Below are 20,866 nucleotides of genomic sequence, written 5' to 3' on the forward strand. Positions count from 1 at the left end.
CCTTGATAACAAAAACAGTTTGCTAAAATGGGCTGTGGTTCCGTGTCGGCAGAACTTTTGAATTGTTTTTATTTCATTTATTTTTAATAGAATATTCTACGATCTCTGACCACATTCATGCAACGATCCAAAACCTGATTTGTCACCATGCACTGAGTAAATTATGCTCACATACAGACTCTAACATCAACTGCAAACAGTAAAGCTGGATATTTTAATGTGGAGATTTCTTGTTGCTTCCCTGAGGCACAGCTGTGCATAATCATGCTGTCTAATTAGTATCTTGATATGCTGCACCTGTATGAGGAATGGCTTATCACCAGACAGGAGTGGTGCTCACGAATACACAACTCGGACAAATTGGGAAGGAAGTCAACAGAGGGACAACTCATGTTGGATGTTGTGGGTTTAAGTGCAGGGAAGCCAGATTACAATGGACATGTTCAGAGGAAGGCTGGTGGTAAAAGGATGCTGAGGCTAAGGCTGCCACTAAGGAGACCTGCAGATGTAGGAAAGGAGGATTTGAGGGTGCTTGGTGTGAGTGAGGAAGATGCAGAGGACAGGATTAGACGGAGGGGGATCATTTACTGTTGTGACCCCCGGAGGGAGCAGCCATTAAAGGAAGAAGTGTAAACAATATTGGGAAAATTGCTGTGCATGACTTTAGATGTTTACTCTTAAACCCTTGAGCTCCAGTGTTTACATTTTTTCGAATGTTTCTACTGTAATTTTTTTAACTGTTTCGCAATTAACATAAGTCTAGAGATTGGAGAATCAATACCACTGTTTCGGACCTACGAGCCACGAGTTGTGTGCGTTTCCCTTAGCAACAACACATCATGGCATAGGTGATTTTAGAAAGAATGGTTTTGTATTTTGAACCTTTCACATTAAAGCTGTTACCAGGTGAGTTTTTGTTGGTATTTGCTTTAAGAATAACAAATAACATCGATGTTTAAATAGAAAAAAGAAAAAAAATCAACTAATTCCAACGGATTCTGAAGCAGTGAAAATCAGCTTTGTGCTTATATGCAACACTTTACAGTAGTAAAGTGTCCACGCAATCACTGAATCAGCTGATGCTGTTGCAGGGAAAAGCAGTTTGGCTCCATTATGCAACACTTAACATTATTAATGTGTAACATATCGGTGCAAAGCTGGTACAAAAAGCCACTTTATTCTATGTCAGAATCAGCTGATTCGTGGTCGAAGGGTTGCAATTAGGTGTTAAAGGGTTACATTTCAAACCACTTTGATCCCAGACCCTTAACTTTAATCAGGATTAGAACTTTAACCTCAGATGCTAATAATGAGCAGAAATAAGAAAAGAAAAAAACGTAATTTTAGTCTATCAAGTTTTTGAGCTTTTTTAACATCTCTCGCCAATTTAAAGTGAGGTTTTTAAAGCTCTATAAATATTTAATTGTAACCAATTTTTTCTCGTTTTTTCTGTCACTTGAACTGTTTCTGTGAGCTTGGTTCTGGCTCATGTTTTACTGAATATTTGCTTGTACCTGTTGTATAAACTTCATATTAAACCCATATTATGGATCAGGAACACGTATTGTGTAAATAAATGTGATTTTCATCATAAAATGAGTTTCAAAATCCGAGGAACATGAACCGACGTGGGAAAAGATGGAAAACTACAGGACATCACAGAGAAGTGGGTCATTTGAGGAAATATTCATTTCAAGTGGGTGCAATTTGCTGCAGGAAGTGCTCCCCAGTGAAACATAACAAAAAAAAAATCACTACAGAACAACCTATTACATTTTTTGTGCAAATCTCTTGATGGAGTTGGATATTTTCCATTTCATGCAGGGCAAGTTTTTGTCTCACCAGTTTGGAGCAAAACCACACATCCAGCTTTTCTTTGAATGTTTTATCTAAGCTCCCGAAATGGTCACATAAACACATGAATAATGTATTAGCATTTTTTCAATGATGTCGATTCACCCAAAACTCGTGACCCTGTTTGACATATTAAAAGTGGTCTCACAAGACTCACTAAAAGATGTGTCCTACATGTTCCCTGTCAATTCAGAGAAATATTTATTCAGTCTTGAGTCTATAAAAAGACGGAAAACTTCCCTCTTAGAGTCAAACGCTTTAACAAAGTGAAGCCATCCTACCACTTCTACAAACTGCATCTATTCACATTCAGCTCATAAAAAATTAAAAATCACTTTTAGAAAGTAAACTCAAACGCTGACCCTGAGTTCAAAAACAAAGTTTGTGGTAAGGCCCCCATTCTGTCAGCACATGGACTGTAGAGGCTTCCTTTATCATGGGAGGTTTGTCTTGTTATTCTGACATGCAAAAAGAAAAGAAATGTTTCCAGGTTGCTAACTTTCAACAAAAGTTGTAGAAAACATGCAACTAAAAACAACTATTTTCAGAGAGGAACCTTTTGTTGAAAGTTTGAAGTCAAAATCAAATATTAAAATGTGACATCAAAGGTACAGAGAAAAGGAAAATGCAAGATTTCTTTACGTTCATGTTAAAAGCCTAAAACAAACGTTTTTTCTTTGCTGAACATTGTACGATTTGTTCCAGAGCGCTAGCCGACAGACAAAGACGGCATCCAGTCAAAGCTGGTGTGAAGACAGAATATGATAAACAGAAAGAGGAAAGAGTTATTTTCTCTGAGGTCTTCTGAATAGGCTTCAAAACAGGCTGTCCTTCACTCCTGCTCATTTGGTCTTCCCTCAGGGATCACCCTGTTCCTCATGGGCTACCGCCCTGCTTGGTTTGAAACTAACCCTGCATAGCTGTTAAACAAGCAGGGCGGTAACCCACAAGGAACAGGGTTGTTGATCCCTGCCAGCAGCTGTAGAACCCATGCATGGGGGAAAAACCTTTTAACTCCAATCATATTTGGATCTGTTGTAAAACCATTCCCAGTGGTCTTTTAATTATGAGGATGCTGTTTTTAGGCCAAATCAAAACACCTGACTCGTTTTCTAGGACAAAGGCTAATGCATCTATTTATGCAAGTGGATACAACAGAATGGAGAACAGCATAGAGACTTTGGCCCACCCATTTCACTTGCTGTGTCACAAAAGTGAGCTTTTTCAAACTATATTTTTTTCATCTGCTCCCGATTCCTCCCATTTTGAATAGATAAATACTCAGAGATGCAGTTTTTATATTAAATTGCTTTATCTATGTCCTCCATATTGAGTGAAAATGCGACAAGAACATGTTAAAAACATGATTTTCATTGCAGTGGGCCTTTAAGTAACTTTTTAAAAGTAACATAGAAATAGATTCAGTAAAATCAAACTATCAAAAACTATTTAAAAATACCACTGTAGCTGTGAAATTTCTTCAAAGAATAATTGAAATTAAAAGCGAATTGAAGCAAAGGCAAAAATAGACTCAAAAGGAGATCTTCAACCAACAGCTCGGAACTGCATGTTTTCAATGAGAAGCATCTCTGAGCTGCCTGGTCTTCTTGATCTGGCTTTCTGACATTTAAGTTTGATGTGACTCCACTGATCCCCACACAGGAAGTGAAATCATCCAGCTGTTTCTGACAGATGACTTTTAAAATAAATTGCCAGTTTTGTCAGATCGGTTAAATTATTTCGACCAGGCTCTATTAAAAAGAGAAAATGATAGATTTTTGGTCGGGAAAAAACATTTTGAATTCTTATTTTTCAAAGAACACTTCAGAGGGAACTTTTATTAAAACTCAAAGCCTAAAAATTCCATAGAAGCAGATGATTCAAAGTGAATCAAATTGGACAATCACATTTTCAGAGACTGCAGAGGTTGCAATGTCTATTTTGAAAGGGATTCCTGTCCATCCAATGGTGTTTAAGCCCTAGTCGCCTGAACCCGTACAGGTGCTGACCTATATGGGTGCTGTGGGATTTTGGGTTGTCATGGAGGGTTGTAGAGAGGAGTGGTCGCAACTTGGGTATGTCTTGCAGTTCATTTGAGAGTTGTAGGGAAATCATGAATAGGTGATCATGAAGAATTCTTAAGGCTGATGTAAGTCAAATGCTTTTTTTTACATACTGTTGTATGGTGCGCTGTATGACACACTCTAGTCATTAGTGAGGTGCGCATACTGGCTCCTTACTGACAGTGGTAAATGCTGCATGCACAGGATGGGCAGGTGAAACCTAAGTGCCTGTTGGACCCCAGTAGGACGCTCTGAATGTTTAGTTTCCTATTAATTAAAAATCAGGCTATACACAAAGAGAGAACACTCATCAAGTACAGTACTTATGAGCCCCTTGCACAGTCCGCAGGATTTAGGAGTGTTAAAAAAATGAAAATTCTGTACAATTTGTTTGCATTTCATCTATTCACTCTTACCTGTGTGTGTTGTATAAATGTTCACTACAACCTGTCACTGACAGAATACCCATTGAACTAAAATGATACTTCAGATACTTTATAATAGTTGAATGTTTACAGTTGTATTGTACAAACATGAAAAAAATGACCTTGCCTTTTTTCAAATTAAATAAATTACTGTTTAAGGAATTTATACCATGCATTTGAGGCCTTTCATTAAATTCCACTGTCATGAGCTGGTGACAACTACTTTCAGATTTGTACATTGCCCTTAAAGCCTTTAGTTAAAAAGGTTTTTTGAAAAATATAACAAGTTTGATTGCTACCCTTTAGAATAAAAAGTCACAACTTCTGGGTTTTATCCTGAAACAATCATAAAGAAATGCTGGAGGGACGAATATTCAAGTCTATAACAGAATAAATCATGACAGGTTTCCTTGATAGTCTTTCAAAAAAGAACCCCTGGAAAACCCAGTAAACTTGGATGTCAGAGTGAAAAACTGAGTTCTCCAAATGTATTTTTTTTCTTGCTTTCACCTCATTTGGATGCTGGGAGAAAAGCTCGCCTGGAAAATGGTAGGGAAGATCAGTTACTCTGACTGGAAGAAATGGAAATCCTGTATAGGATAACAGGGGGTTAGAGGGAACGTGAGGCAACCTATGCTAAATACAAATGTAGATTTATTTTGCAGGTTTGAGGTTGAGAGAAAAATAGATGACATAGCCCAGTAGATAGCAGTCAACTCTGCAACTTATTAATGTTTGAGCATGAGTCCACTAATACTGAGCCCGGGAACCAACATGGGTAAAATAATAAATATTCCATTCCCACAAAATAATATTCTGTTCCCTCGAAGTAATATTACATTCCCTTGAAATAATTAATTTGTGCGAACGAAATAATTATTCACGTGATCAGTCATTCATAGACATGGATGTAAGCGATACTTGGATTTACAGTAGATGCCTTCACATTTCTGTCTGTCTGTGTCTCATTACATTTCACGGAAGACATTAAGGATGTTTAGAGATTTATTTATATATTTTAAAAAGCTCTAAAAAAGCATTGGTAATCCTGTTTCCCTGTGTGCGTTCATTCACATCCCGGTCAAGTCTCCGTCCTGCCGCAAAAGCCGCTTTCCGCTGCTACTACCATGTCTCTGTGACCCACATTCATTCAAAAAGGGAAAAATAAAAACAATGATCTATTTATTGATGTCTCGATGAAAATAAAAAAAATATCATAACACTTAGGATGCCCAGGCTTGCTTCTTCCCCATACTGCAGCGATTCTATGTGATATGAGCTCCGGCCAGCCACAGAGCTCTTTTGCTTGTCATTCCGGCATTCAGGCAGCTGGCTGGCCGGTAGACCGACAGCCAGCTGCGGTATGGGATATTGTAGTTTAGGGTCGAATAGGAATAATAAAATTCAGGACTTGTCTTTTATCAACATACTCGTTAGCAGTCACTTAACATACGAAGGCTACATGCTACGTATCCCATCATGCATCACACATATCCCAGAAATCTGAGAAGCATGCATCTCGACCAATCAACGTGTCCCTGTAACTGTGGTGCATTCAAAGACAACTGGATTAATGTATATCAGAATATTATTCCGTTCCCACGCATTAATAATTCCGTGGGAATGAAATATTATTTTTATGGGAAAGCTTTACTTGTTTATTTTACCCATGTCATATCTTGGGCTTCATACATTAACACAACAAAAAGGTAAATAAAACAAGCAAAAGCCATGCTTGAGGACATGACATAGTAAAAAAAAAAGGTAATCAATTAAAGGAAGATAAGCCTCTCCGGTGTTTTTTTTTTTTTTTATTATTATTGCTGCAGTGGATAAACCTTAAGTGCTCTTAGGGTTTAGTTTAGGTGTTGTAAGTAAGACCAAAAAAAAACAAAAAACAAAAAAGTGTATTCCTGATCACTGTGTATGCAATAACAGGGATCAGGAATACATTTTTTTTTTTGTAAATCATAATCCAACAATTCAAGGCTAATTATTACAACTATGCACTTTGAGTGGAAACCACTACACATGTAGTCATTTAAAGATGCTTGGAAGGCTTTGGTGGCAGAGAAAAAGAAGGAGCGAAACATCCACCCACACACTTTTGCTGCTTCACCCTAAGTGGGAGAAGCAAAGTCTATGAGAAAGAGATTAGGAGGAAAACTTGAGAAGAGCCAGAATAGAGGCCCAGAGTCAGACAAGAGAGATAAAAGTCAAATCAAGTAGATGAAAAAAGTGCTGGAGGTGGAGGAATGAGAAAACGAAGGAGATGGGGGAGCAGTATTTAACATCTAAAATTATCCTCTAAATGTGTTTCGTGAGGGCAAATGCAGACAGAGAAACTAACAATGATACCCAACTCCAAGTACACAGAAGGTAATGTAATTATAAACCAGTGGGGCTTTTATTATATCCATGTTTTTCTTGGTCACAAATCTCCAAAGATGTTCTGATGTGGTCTTTTACCAAGTATTTTACAGACAAAAAAACTGCACATTTCAATTAAAGTGTCCGTGGGAGGGGCTGAGTCACTGGCTGTATGATGTGCTGGACAAAAACAGGTAGTAAAAAATGCTATTTATTGCTAATCTGTCGTTTTACTAGCACATGATGCAAAACAAATGGCTATTTCAATATGTATCTACCTGTGCTTTATAATACAATACATTTGTTTTATACTTTTTAAGACAGGCTTTGGAAGAAGCAGATACAGTTATCTTGTTAAAGACAGAAAGCCAGTCAAAATCACCCTATGACAGTCCAGCCCAAATCCTTGATCTACCATCCTGCCATGTAGTTCCTACTACTGATTACCTGGACCAGGTGTACTCAGTCAGAATGAGGAGACAGCTAAGTCTGCAGTAAGCAGTATAGCAAACTGTAAAACAGGCAGGGTGGTAGATCTTGAGGACCAGGGTTCAGCAGGCCAGATCTTTGACTGGCTAGTTTGTGACCTCAAATCAGCCAATTCACATTAAGGCCATCAAAAGTAAATAATTCAACTTGAGAAAATTAATAAGAAACACATTTTTTAAGCAAAGAATACATTGTTATGGACAAACAATACATTTCTAGTACTGTTTTTTTCTGTGGTCACAAAGAAAGTAAGAATTGTGCAAAACAGGCATCATCAACTACGAGGCAACAAGGAGACAAATAGCATTTGTAATTTTCTGGGTCAGAGTGGGATTGGAACCTGAACACACGACCCATGGCACTACATATCATAAGAAGCTACTTTAGCACAGTCTCATAGTGGAATTGTTCTGTTTTTCTCTGATGTTGGATGTGATGACGACAGTCTTGCTACAGACTAAAACTGGGTCACTTCAGCTGCAAGAAAAGCAACTTTGAAACATGTAACAAGAAGTTACTAATCGTTACCAGAGAGCAGTTAACCAGAGTGTGCAGAAGATGCAGATTTCCATAGTGCGATCATGTCTACATAAAGGTCACTTCAAGAACCAAATGAGTCTGAGTCTATAATTTAGAAGGAATATAAAAAAAAAAAAACTATAAAACTGTGTTTGCACCGGGCATGTGATGCAAGTTCAAGAATGTACTTAACATGTATTCTTGAACACATGTGTAGCCCACAGTGTTCTTACTACCCGATATTAGGGCATGTCTGCCACCTACCATTGAAAGAGGCTTGGTGAGAAATGTTCATTGATTTCCAATGATGCTAGATCTGCTTTCAAGCAGATTTAGCATTATTGTTACACAGCTTAAAATAATAACCTATTTAAATTAGCAACTAAGCACTTGTATCCCCTCACTTTCTCCCCCTCTCTATTAGTTTTTCTTCTACTACCCCCCCCCCCACACACACACACACTTTCCGCCTCTTCCTCCACTTTAATAAAAAGAATATGTATTTATACTTAAAACACAAAATGTAATAAATAAATAAAAAATAATACAAACAAAGACACAAAGGAGTTCATATAAATGTACACCCTGGTTATCTGAAGATTCATAACCTCTTTTTGTAATAGTAAAACATGTCCAACGCAAAAGGGCCTTCAGCTCTCATCTATTCGCTCAGTTGCTAGACAGAACAAGTTTTAAAAAAAAAATACAATGATAAAATAACCCCAAAGCAGCAAACAAATTCATGTAACATTATTTGTAAAACAAAACATGTTATAGTTCTGTTGCATACTACTGAAAAAGTCAGTTTTACATTTTTGATTCTATAACAGGTACACCCATCAACCAACAAACCAACCAACCAACCAACCAACCAACCAACCAACCAACCAGCCAGCCAGCCAGCCAGCCAGCCAGCCAGCTAATCAATCAATCAATCAATCAATCAATCAATCAATCAATCAATCAATCAATCAATCAATCAATCAATCAATCAATCAATCAATCAATTAATCAATCAATCAAATATACAACTTAAGACAACAGTAGTTTACTCTGACAAGACGTGAACAGTCATGCCAATGATACCATTAAAACAAACGTTACTGTGTCTACACTTGCTCCAAACTTTGTTAGGAAAACGTTTAAAAAAAACAGTCTGACAACTTGTTAGCCGGGTTAGCATCCTCACAACACCCAACCTTCTTTGGAACTCCTCACATTGTGACATATGGACCGAGCGCTGTGTAGGCCTACCTCTCAAAACCGCTTCAACATCATTAAGGATGAACAGAATTCATCAATTTATAAGAAGTTGTGAATTATAAGCCGCATTGTCGTTTATTTATTTATTTTGCAAGTTACTTTAACGTTTAAAGCCACATTTCCTGTCTGCCCATTAACTGCCTCTCTCGGTTTTTGCTGTGATCATCTTGATTATAAACCATCTGTGGCACTTTTTATGCTGAAGTTAATCATCTAGCCACTATAAGTGACTTTTAGCTGATTTCAATATTATTCTCTAACCATTTTCCCAACCCACGTTTCCAGATTGCAGACTTTTTAGGCACTTCAGCTGGTATAAACAAGCCAAAAAAGTAATATGTTTGTCTCTATCATCCGATCCAACCAAACTTTAATCTGCCAAATGTATTATCTTTTTTTTCCCAAAAATGTGGCAGATGGAATTAAAATTAATTATAAAATGATAAATTTTTGCTTCCAATGAAGCTTGTGAGGCTGTCGCTGAAGCCAAATATGCAAAGGCATTTGTCTTAAGGGTAAAAAAAAATCTGCTGTTAGTTGGCACCAGCAGTAAAAGAATGACTCCCATTTACATTTTGAGCTACATTTGTCTATCTTTCCTGCTTGAGTAACTGACAGTCAGACAGTGCCATGCTCAAAGGAACTCCTAAAAAAAAAGGCAAAAGTATGTATAGAATGAGGGTGACACTAGACATACAAATGATCTGCAGTTAAATATATCTACTAGACATGACACTTCCAAGAGAAATTGATGCCAGATTCACATGTCAACGCAAGGGATAAAATCAAATCATAACTCTAAAATGCATTTATTTGCATTTATTCTGTCAAAAACCTGAAATACTTATGTATCTAGTCTTTTTTAAACCAAATATGGTTAAAGCATAGTGTAATGTGAAATGGTTTAAACTGGAACTTAAGAAGGAGCATGGCATTACTTAAAAATATGATTTAGGTACAGTAGATGTGAATAGTCACGATTGAAATTACTTATTGGACTTAGAAATTAGTTGCTGAAATATCACCATATCAATGAGGTAAAGTACAGCAGCTTAAGTTCTGGGACATACATGCTTTTCTGTTTTTGTTACAATCTGATGATAGATAGATAGATTTTGTCTGCCCTAATTGTGACAAAAATGCAGCCAAAGTAAGAAAAGTTGGCAACATCTGATAAAACTGTGAGCTAATTTTAAATGACGGAACATTTACATTGGGCGCCCCGCGGCATAGCAACCTGCTTATTGAGGTTATTTCCTTTGACTGTATGCAGAGCTGCTCTCTACCTGCACTTTTCCACCGCTTTGAAGCAACTCGCCTTGGGTGAAGATTGAATTACTGCTGCAGAGAACATATATTATTATATATTATTATTATATATACCAAATATTTCTACATATATTGTAAAGTAGTTGTATCGCCAAAGACTTGAGGCACAGGTTTTTATAGAAACATCATACTCCAAACCTGTAGTATTGTGGATCATTGTTGACCCAACTGGGCTGCTGCATTTCTTTACCCACTTTTGGAACGCATCAAATGTAAAGCTGTGCTAGCCCAACTCTACCATAACAGCAATCTGGGCACATACAGGAGTCCTCAGTGTTAAAGGGCTCAGGCATACTTGCTTCAACACTAATGACAAACGTTTATATGCTTTAAAAATTGTCCTTAAATTTGAAATCTTGCACAAAACAAAGTTGCGAGAGACAAGAAAGCATATTTTAGATGAGAAAATTAGTTTTTACAATGCAGTTTGCATGATTCCACCTTAAACTGAGGCTGCACTTGATAGCAGCTTCACCCCCACTCATGTACCATTTTAATTCTTGCTAAGGCATTATTTGTGCCTCATCAGCTCAGATAAAGCTACATCAAATGTGGACTGTTTGCTGCAACAGCCAGAACATTCCACCTTAGCGCTCCTGTCACAGAAAACAAGATGCCCTCGTACGCAGAAGATGTAAGATCATCTTCAAAGGCTGCAGACCTTTTTCTATGTTCAAGCGGCACCTAATATTTTTACACTTATTCTTTATTCTTTCATGCGTTCATTTTACTTTCAATCTCCAAACATTAAATTCTCATTTAAACACTGCCGTTTGTCCATGTTATCTATTGTGAAATTAATCTTCGTAAATCACCTACAAAATAGGATTTGCGTGCAGATATAGTATTTTGTGCTCTTTATTTGAGATCTTAGGCCTTTTATTTAGTTTTTTTTAAGTCATTTTGAATTAAAGAGTACATGTGATGATTAATTTAGCTAACAGTGTCACGTAACGGTGACATTTGCATCAATTCCTGCTTTCACATTGTATTGTTTTATTAATTTTCTATGGATCCATTTCATTTCCTCTGTTGTTACTCTCAAGTATTAAACTTTCATGCTTTCCACTTTTGTTTAAACTACTGCAACTAGCAAGGTTAAAAAGTTCAATTTTTTACGGGACCCCCCAGCTTGAGTACCCAGACTCCCATGGGGTCTTAACTCTGCCATGGCCAGGTGGACATAAAGATGTCTGATTTCAGAGCACACACTTTAAATGACAGACTAAGCAACATCTTTTTTAGATTTAGGTATTCAGAATTATTTTATTTATAATTTCAAGCTGGCTAATGGCTTTTTTCACATTTTTATTCATGTCCTTTTGACAAGCAGCTTGACTTTGTACTGGCCCATGTGAGTGCAGGGATAATGAGGTGTTTCGGGCTGAATTAAGGACACTTTATTATTATGGGAATGAATGATGTTTCTAGCAAAATGCTAATCATCGTCATTAGTTAACTACTGCTTTGGCCATTACATGATACGTCTTTGTCTAAGTGGATGCACAGTTCCTGTGGGACAAGGTCAACAGGACAAATTAAGACATAGGGAAAATAAATAACAAATAAAAACAGCAGTGTTTGAATCTGAGATTATTTATGGATTTGGTGCTTTTCTAAATGATCTTGAGTTGTACTGTAATACATTTACAATCTGCAAAAAGTCTGGATGCAGAAAGTTAGATCATATTGAACCGGGATGAACTCTATTCTACTTTACCCGAGCATTCTTTGTCATTTTTGACAATTTTCCAAACGCAAGTCTCAAATATAATTCAGAATGCAAGTTTTAGGACAACTCTATACTCAAAATGTAACTAATCATATCATATTTTATGAAACAGGCCCATATATAGGTTGATCTTGTTTGGTGCATTCTAGCATATGAACACATTTTGCATTGAAAACCAGCATCAGAATCTTTGACTGTATGTTGGAGCTGGACCGAGTAAGTGTGACGTCACACATAGAAAAGGATTTGTTTTCGGGAACAACAAAATGAGGTCAATTTAGTTGCCATGTTTTTGCGGTAGGTCTGTTTCCATGTTGGAACCAGATATCGTAAGTAAGAACGGATTGGTTGGTTTGAGTCCACACTTTTATGTCAACCACTCTACAATCAAGAGTGAGCTTTTTAAAAAACCACAGCCCTTCCACTGAAAGCGGGCTTGGGAGAATCGGTCAACCGAACGCATTGAATGTTCGACGCAAGCCCACATACTTTTATTGATTTTTGATTTTAAATAGTTTATTTGAAGCAATCCAGTAAGAATAATACCCAAAAACAATACAACCAGTAGTTAGACATTCATACAAAGACGTATCAAACTTAGGATAATTAGACATAAAATGAAAGATTGCTTGAAAAGGAGTGGAAGGAAGTAATATATTTAGAAATAACTCATTTTAACCATCATCAATAATAGATTAAGCATTATTTTGTATCTGTATTTTTTTGATTTTAATTGTTTTTTTATTATAAGGTGGAGCTGTGAAATAAAATAAAACAAAATAAAATAAGAAAAAAAAGGGTCCATATTCTGTCCAAGTTAGTGCTGTCCTATGTTGCAGAGCCTGCTGTCTGTAACACAGAAAGGTATTGTGTACTGAACAGAGAACTATTATGTTTTTTCAAACATCTGCTAAATGTTTGGTCGGCCATGGTGCAGTGGGAGAGCGGTCGACCTATGATTGTAATTATGCGGGTTCGATTCCCGCTTTGCACGCCCATGAGTTGATGTGTCGTTGGGCAAGACACTCAATCCCACCCTGGTGGGAGGTTGGCGCCAGTGTTAGGCAGCGGAGCCGCCACATGTGTGTGAATGTGTGTGTGACTAGGTGAATGGGTCTGTGACTGTAAAGAGCTTTGGGCCTTGTAGGTAAAAAAGCGCTATATAAGTATACGCCATTTAAAAAAAAAAATGTTGTTGTTTTTCTGTCCAAAGATAATATAGAGTTGTGTCTGTCAAACCTGCCAGCTGATTTGCTGCATAAACTGCATTCAAAAAGGAACACAGAGCTGCTCCAACTTTGATCAGTCTTTAATTGACTGGACTTTAAAAGCCTCAGTTATTTTTGTTCTAAAGAACAGTAGGTTTCGAAACAATCTGCATTTAGCACTGACCTTTTTCATGTTCTGTTTGTCAGGAAGGATAAGGCTGTGTAACAAAAGCTTTTCACAGGATGCCACAATGGTCCAGTGAGGCTAAACAATTAGGGTGTCTTGGGCTGTCACTGCTTAATATACAGAAAGCAAAAAAAAAAAAAAAGTTTGCTAGTTTATCCGATGTGATGCATTCTTGGACTAAACTTGTGTGGGAAATCTGCCTAGACTTTCAAAACGTACTCTTTCTTTAAATCAGCCCTGTTGTGAGTAATTGTGTTATAGGCCACTTAAAGTTGCTTCTGAGCATGTGGCCCGCAGTCAGTCATTTAAGTAGGTCGCCTTGTGTTATAAAGGCAAAATAGCTTTTTAGACCGTGAAAGCTCATGGCTCTCTTAACACAAATGGCCAATGGAATTAGTGTTTTACACGTCCCACAAGTACTGTTAAGCAATTCTGTACAACCCAAGTGTTGGACCCAGTCCACCAACTGCAATCTCTTCTTGCTGCATTACCAATTTTACGTTTTAAAACAAGGGACTGAGCATTTTCTTTAAGCAGTAAAGACTGAAATCCAACTCCTGGGGGTGAGACAAATGGAGAATTTTTACCAACAGCAGATACATGCAGGGGAAGAACTAGATCCAGTAGATAGTAGTCAGTGATTACAGATTTCTCTATTCATGCTAGATATTACTTAACATTTCATGAATCTTCTGATGCAATTGGACTGGTTTCTTCACTACAAGAGGTGAAAACAAGAACAATTAATTGCCACATGATGATGTTTGCTTCCCCCCTGGTAAAAGCTCAGGTTAAGGTGCATTACAAATCTTTTATTTGTTGCAACAATTGTAATAATTGTTTTATTATGCAACAATTTTGAAGCAAATGTTTTAAAAAATCAAATCAAATTTTGAACATTGAGAACTAAGAGCAAAAACATTTTGACCTGGTGTATAAAAATTACCACATGAACCTTCAGTGCAGAGAGTTTTCTAACCCTGATGGCTGTAAAGCTGCTGAATCTGTTAATTTAAATTGTCCACTTTGTTGTTGAGAGTCACAGGTCAAACTAGTGCAGAGATCTCAACAGTGGAGCAATGTGTGTATTTTAGCCAGATTAAAAAGAAAATATACAATTGCAGTTTGAATCATTTTTAGAGGCTTGAACCTGCACACTAGTTCTGTTGCAGCTAAGGTATTGTCATAAACTAAAAAAGAAAAAAAATCTGAATACTCCTGTGGTTTTTCTGATGCTTTAACAGAAATGTGACCTGATTCCTAAAAAGATCATAGAAAAAACCTTTAATAGTTGGCATGTCTTATTCTGAATATTGGAGAGAAAACTGAAAATGGATGGATGTTTTTGTAATCTATTCCCCAGTCGAAAGGCACAACTGAGTAAAAGACAAGGTTAGTTCAGTCTTGCTCCTGTGTGATTACATTTCTTTCTGTACCTTACAACATGACAACTATTTTTGGTGTCTTTAGTGTATTGAAACAAGAGTTTGAAGTCACAAGTAATCCAAAAAGCAAAGGATAGCGACTTGGACTTCAGCCATACTTAAGATTTGCAGGCAGAGCTTAGGAACAATGTTCATCTATTCATTATTTTTATCATCTGCAAAAGATCAGTGTCACATCCAACAAAGATGAATGGTTTTGCATTTTCTTATGTCATACTTGTGATGTCTCAAAAAAAAAAGTGACGGTCATCTTTTAGATCCACTTTAATGAAAATCAAATTTTTGGTGTTTTTACTATGTTCTTGTAGCATTTTTGTCATGATGGAGGAAGTTGATAAAGAAAATTAAGCCTAAAATTGCATTTCTGAGTATTTCTTTATTCAAATCGTTGTAAAGCAGTAGATGTGACATAGAACCAACTATGCTACTACTAAGCCAAAACCTCCTTCCTCCTCTCAATTCTGATGCATCCACTTCTGGTCGACTAGATTCTGGTCGACTAGATTAAAGGTATGTCTTTGTTTTCCACATCAGAGCTGGAATGTGGCCTAAAACTGAACGGCTGGATGGTTCCAATATTGTTTACAGTTTCTGTTGCGCTGGTAGTATTAGGTTGAGTGTGTGAGGCCCTGTAAACTAGTGGGAGAACACATACACAGATGGATGATGAGAAGGGGGCAGGGTTACCCACGGCTCAGAGGCGAATTTCAAATGAATAACTGCAGCTCTGAAGAAACTATGTCCTAGAAAACGACAGTTTTATTTATAATTTTTTTTGTGCTAAAAACAGCATAATCATATTTTAAAAGACCACTGGAAACAGTTTGTAAATAGATTAAATAGATTATTGGCATGGGACTTTAATAAAGAGTTGAGACTTGACTAGTTTTAGAAAAAGATGACATGAACATCAATAAATAAAAAATTGGCAAAACAAAAAAGCATGAAACTGGGTGAGAAATGTATGCAATTTAAAAATGAAGAGCAATGAACAATAAAATGGGGGGGGGGGGGGGGGGGGTAAACAAAAGGTACGAAACTAGGACGAGTGGTGCAACTGAGGAAAATACACAAGGGATAAAACACCCTTCAGATAAAGTGAAAAACAAGTTAAATAAAAGGCCAAAAAGGTCAAAACTAGAAAATCTCATCAAACATAGACTGAAGTCAAAGAAAGTGACAAGGGTCCAACACAAAGCCCACAGAGCGTGAATTTTTTTGAGTGTTTACTCTGATACCAGTACAACCCCGCTTTTTTTGACCTCGCAATGGATGCAATGTGATGTTTGTTTCTCTGCAGAATTTTTGATGCTCTTTGAAGTCTGGCTGCTGCAGTTTCTGCTGAGTGATTAAAAAGATTGTTTGATGAAAGAATATATGAGGGGTGGGGGTGAGGGGGGTGACATTGGGAAAACACCCACTTTCCTCTCTCATAAAGTTTAATTCAGTCTTTGAACTTCAAACCACTATGTGTCAGTGAGCTGGTAATGCATGATCAAAAATAATACAACAAAATAAGCTGTAAAAAGAAATGTGATGTCAAAAGTTTCCCGAAAGCCTTTGAATTAAGCTGTTGTTAACTAAAAATCCGGAAAAGCAATTGAACAGTAGCATCAATAAATTGACAGGTATGACCTTTTTGTAAACATCACTATCGGACTCTTGACACTTAGAATGTAACAGAATGTTTTATACGGTCAAGTTTGTAGGGGGTTTAACGATTTAGCGATGAATTGATTTATTTTCCTACGATCCAATCAGATCGATCTGTCTCAGGCGAGTTCTTATTTGAATCGATCTAAGTCATCAAAAAATAATTTCAAAATAAAAAAATGGATTATTTTACTATAACCTAAAAAGGACCAGGTGCCCTCAAAGCGGACAACACACATGTGGTGGCAGCAAAAAATGATCAAACATCATTGCAGTCCAATGTGTGAAAACACTTGTAGCCATTTTCGTGATACAGACACCCGCCATGTTGGAACCAGATGTCATTGGTAGTCAGTGATTGATCCAAGTCAGTCTGAGTCGGTGTTTCTATGGAAACCACTATCACCTTCAGGAGTGAGCTTGTTGGAAGTCCACACCCCTACCACTTGAAAGCGAGCTCGGAAGAATATGTCAATCAACCATTTCGATGTAATGGCCAACAAGCAGCACATCCTTTTATTGAGGCGTTTGATTGGCCCGTTTATAACTTGAATAACTTCTACTACAGAGAAATGTAAAAAAATAGGATCAATGATAACGTCAAAATTTACAGAGCAAGAATGGTTATTCCGCCAAATTTATTGACTGAGTAATAGCTGTTTATTCCTCAATAGAAGTCTATGGGATTTTGGCTCTCCCCTTTTAGTGGGCTTCAAGCTTAGCTCACAAAAGGTGAGCACACACCGTCAACGGTCATTTTAAATAGATTTTCTTTAGAATTATCAGAGCTCTTGAACTGTAACTAAAACTGGATTTATCGATTTGGGTATAATGTAAATGAAATGTATCATATTATGGTCCCTACCTGAGAATGCAAAATGTGTTTACCCCTTCCCTGAAGGAGCCATGAACTGCAGTGACAGCAGGACTCAGGAGCTATTTAGTGGTTTAACTGCCTCAGCCCTGATCCAACCAGTGATGACACTTATCACATTACAGATTTTAACACAACATCTCTCATTTTGAAGTCAAACACTGTACCCCTGATCAAGATTGTTTGGAAGTACATCAAATTTAAGTGAACATGCAACATACGCTACTGTCAAAGAGTTTCATCATCCATCACATTCTCTGACGAAATGCTCAAGATATTTTCTCTAGATGATCAACCAAACTTCAGTTAAACTTTTCTTTAAAACTCAGTTATCCGACAGCTTCATCACAAGACAGCTCTGAGATAAAAGAAAACATCTGAAGAAATAGCCAACACCATAACAAGCTTTTGAAAAAAAGAAAAAAAATTAAAGGAGATTCTGACATGTTGAGGTCAAAAAACGAGAATATAACTCAAAAAGAAAAAGAAGGCTTTTGGAACCAGAAATGAAACCAGATTTAATTGTCCCCAGGTAAAAAAAACAACACATTCATGAAGAAAACTCTGACAACATATGCTTTCTGGGGTCAAACACAAGACAGCCTCCTACAAAGAATTTTAGTTTCAAATTTTCCCCCAAAGTCCCTCTAAAACATCTGTGATACTGAAAAAAAAGGCACAACACACCCAACCATCCGACAAAAATGCACACAGACGCACAAACGCATGAGGAGCAGCAGCCTCTCACCACTGATGCAGAGGCTGAATCGACACAGTTCATCACACAGGGTGTCCGGGCTCTCCAGATTCCCCGGTCCTCCTTCTCTCCTCTTCTTTCTTGGTGACATCCTTTTCACCATCTTCATCACTCGCTCCACTTTGTCCATCCTGAGTAAGTAGGATTCCCTTGTTGTCTTCCTCTTCTGTGCACTTTTCCACTTTTGTGTGCTGTTCTCAAGATGCTGATAAGTTTCCCCTCCCTGCCTTCTCCTGTCTTATCCCTCTCCCCCCATGGATGTCATTAACTTTCCTACTGTTTGTTTCCCTTCCCTTGCCGACTTCTGTTTTTTAAAGTTGTTACCCCTGTTTAAGACGGTTTCCAATTGAAGCATTCACTTCATTCTTTTTGTTCCTTTTTTCGTGTTCCTCCCTTTCCTCAGCTCCCTGAAAGTCTGATGACAGAGGCGACGAGAGGAAAGAGAGAGCGGTGTAAACCAGAGCAGGGACAGAATGGGAGAGGCTTCACATTCACTCCCCCTCCTTCCCCTCTATCACTCTCTGCATGCGCATAGCCACACATCCCACCTTCTAAACTCTGCCTGTGCTTCGGCTCATCTATCATTTTCCCAAAACGGTAAAAAAAGGAAAAAAATATATCAGCATGGAGAAATTTTTGGGTTTTTGTCTTTGCAGATCTGAGTTCATTATCTTCAATTCTCACAGATTTGTCATTCTGTCAGTGAACTCGTGCACAACATTCATGTGAGAAAATTTAGTCTGTGTTTCTTTGCCTTCTGCTTCACCATCAGATTTAATTTCATTTGACCCCTTTTTCTTGCAATGCTATCATTATTTTCTTGTTCTACTTCTGTGCCTTAATTTTTGTTTCTACCTTTTTTTTTCTAATTTGCTCCCATCTGAAGCTTTGCACCAAACTAGCGTTCCTGCCGGACCCTTACAGAATCCTGTGACGTCAACATCAGTCCACACTTTCAAATGTTACCTGATTTGGCAGGTTCGAAAGCTCACTTGAATCCTGATGCAGTCTAAACAAACAGGTTTGCATTAGAATGAGGTTCTTCATTTAAATAAACTCGGCTACAGGTTTTATGGACGTTTAGACAGACTTAAGAGAGGTTATGTAAGATGTGGACATTACAACTAACCCTATATAACTATTTGTTTCACATTAGACATTTTTGAGACCCCTGAGTATGATCTAGACTTTCCCTAAAAACCCATTAAATATAACTTGGTCCAGGTTTTCTGGGACTTTGTCCTGCTTATATATATATATATATATACATATATATATACATATCTACACAGCCCCAACAACCACAATTACGCTGAGCGAGGCAGCAACTGACCTGAAAGACAAGATCATGTCTACAATGAACACTTGGCAACCCCGACACCAGCTACAACGGTTAAGTGATGTACCGCCTGAAAGTCTACTGGAAACTGTGAATGAAGCATTGAGGGCAATTCCTACCACAACCATCACAGAAACCAATGAACTGGTTTACACTTCAGCAGCAGTGATCCTTGAGATGCTTGGCTACAAGAGAAACCATGGAAGAAAACAGCACCCACCATGGAAGCAACGGTTAGAGGCCAAAATCAAGGCAACTCGGAAGGATGTGAGTAAGCTGACAGAGGCTCAAAGAGGTACAATTAGAAAGCAAGTACCTAAGAGATACAGCCAGATGCCCATACCTGAAGCACTGGAAACTGCCAAACAAAGGCTCGTAGCCTTGAGCAGCCGCCTAAAGAGGTACACAAGAGACAATGAGGCCAGACGAATAAACAGGCTCTTCGCAACTCAACCTGCAATAGTGTACGCTCAGTGGCAGGGTCAAAACAGCCGAGCAAACCCACCAAGGCTAGAAACTGAACAGTACTGGAAAAGTATATGGGAGAAAGAGACAGCATATAACAGCAATGCCCAGTGGCTGGTCTCTCTGAGAAAAGAACATAGTAACCTCCCTGAACAGAATCCAGTAACCATTACAGTGGCAGACATCCAAGAAAGAGTCTCAGGTATGAAGAACTGGACAGCACCGGGCCCTGACATGATACATGCCTACTGGCTAAAGAAGCTTACACTCCACGAGCACCTGGCAGCACAAATGAACCAGCTGCTAAGAGATGGGACTCACCCCGAATGGCTAACGGAAGGGCGAACGATCCTGATCCAGAAGGATCCCTCAAAGGGTGCGGTCCCATCCAACTACCGGCCAATAACCTGTCTCTCCACAACATGGAAGCTTATGTCAGGCATCATTGCAACCAAGATAAATAGGCACATGGATCAATTCATGTAGAACACACAGAAGGGCATTGGTAGAGACTCCAAAGGAGCCAAACACCAACTCCTGGTCGACAGAACAGTCGCTCAAGACTGCAAGTCATGACACACCAACCTGTGCACAGCCTGGATTGATTACAAGAAGGCCTATGACTCAATGCCACACACATGGATCACTGAATGCTTGGAGCTGTACAACATCAACAGGACTCTTAGAGCCTTCATAGGAAACTCAATGAAGCTGTGGAAAACCACCCTTGAAGCCAATGGGAAGCCACTTGCACAAGTGTCCATCAAATGTGGGATATACCAAGGTGATGCTCTGTCCCCACTGCTGTTCTGCATAGGTCTGAACCCCCTCAGCCAAATAATCACCAAGACTGGCTATGGATACCGACTCAGAAATGGGGCCAACATCAGTCAC

The 20,866-nt window shown here is 38.1% G+C and overlaps 1 protein-coding gene across 8 annotated transcripts in view; it reads right to left on the reverse strand.

The window, feature by feature from the left end:
- The window catches only part of grip2b (glutamate receptor interacting protein 2b), a 242,854-nt gene that overhangs the window by 134,113 nt on the left and 87,875 nt on the right, over positions 1-20,866 (reverse strand). For 2 of the 8 annotated variants that reach the window (XM_023955039.2, XM_023955037.2), the window contains exon 1: positions 18,160-18,415. The exons of 5 other annotated variants lie outside the window; for them this stretch is intronic. In XM_023955039.2, the coding sequence (XP_023810807.1) occupies positions 18,160-18,298 (139 nt within the window). In that variant the 5' untranslated portion in view covers positions 18,299-18,415. Of the gene's footprint in view, positions 1-18,159; positions 18,416-20,866 lie in introns of those variants that run through there. One more of the 8 variants, XM_023955038.2, reaches the window with a different exon arrangement.

Source organism: Oryzias latipes, chromosome 5 (assembly GCF_053564925.1).
Source record: "Oryzias latipes strain Hd-rR chromosome 5, Olatipes_Hd-rR_3.1".
Lineage (NCBI taxonomy): Eukaryota > Metazoa > Chordata > Actinopteri > Beloniformes > Adrianichthyidae > Oryzias > Oryzias latipes.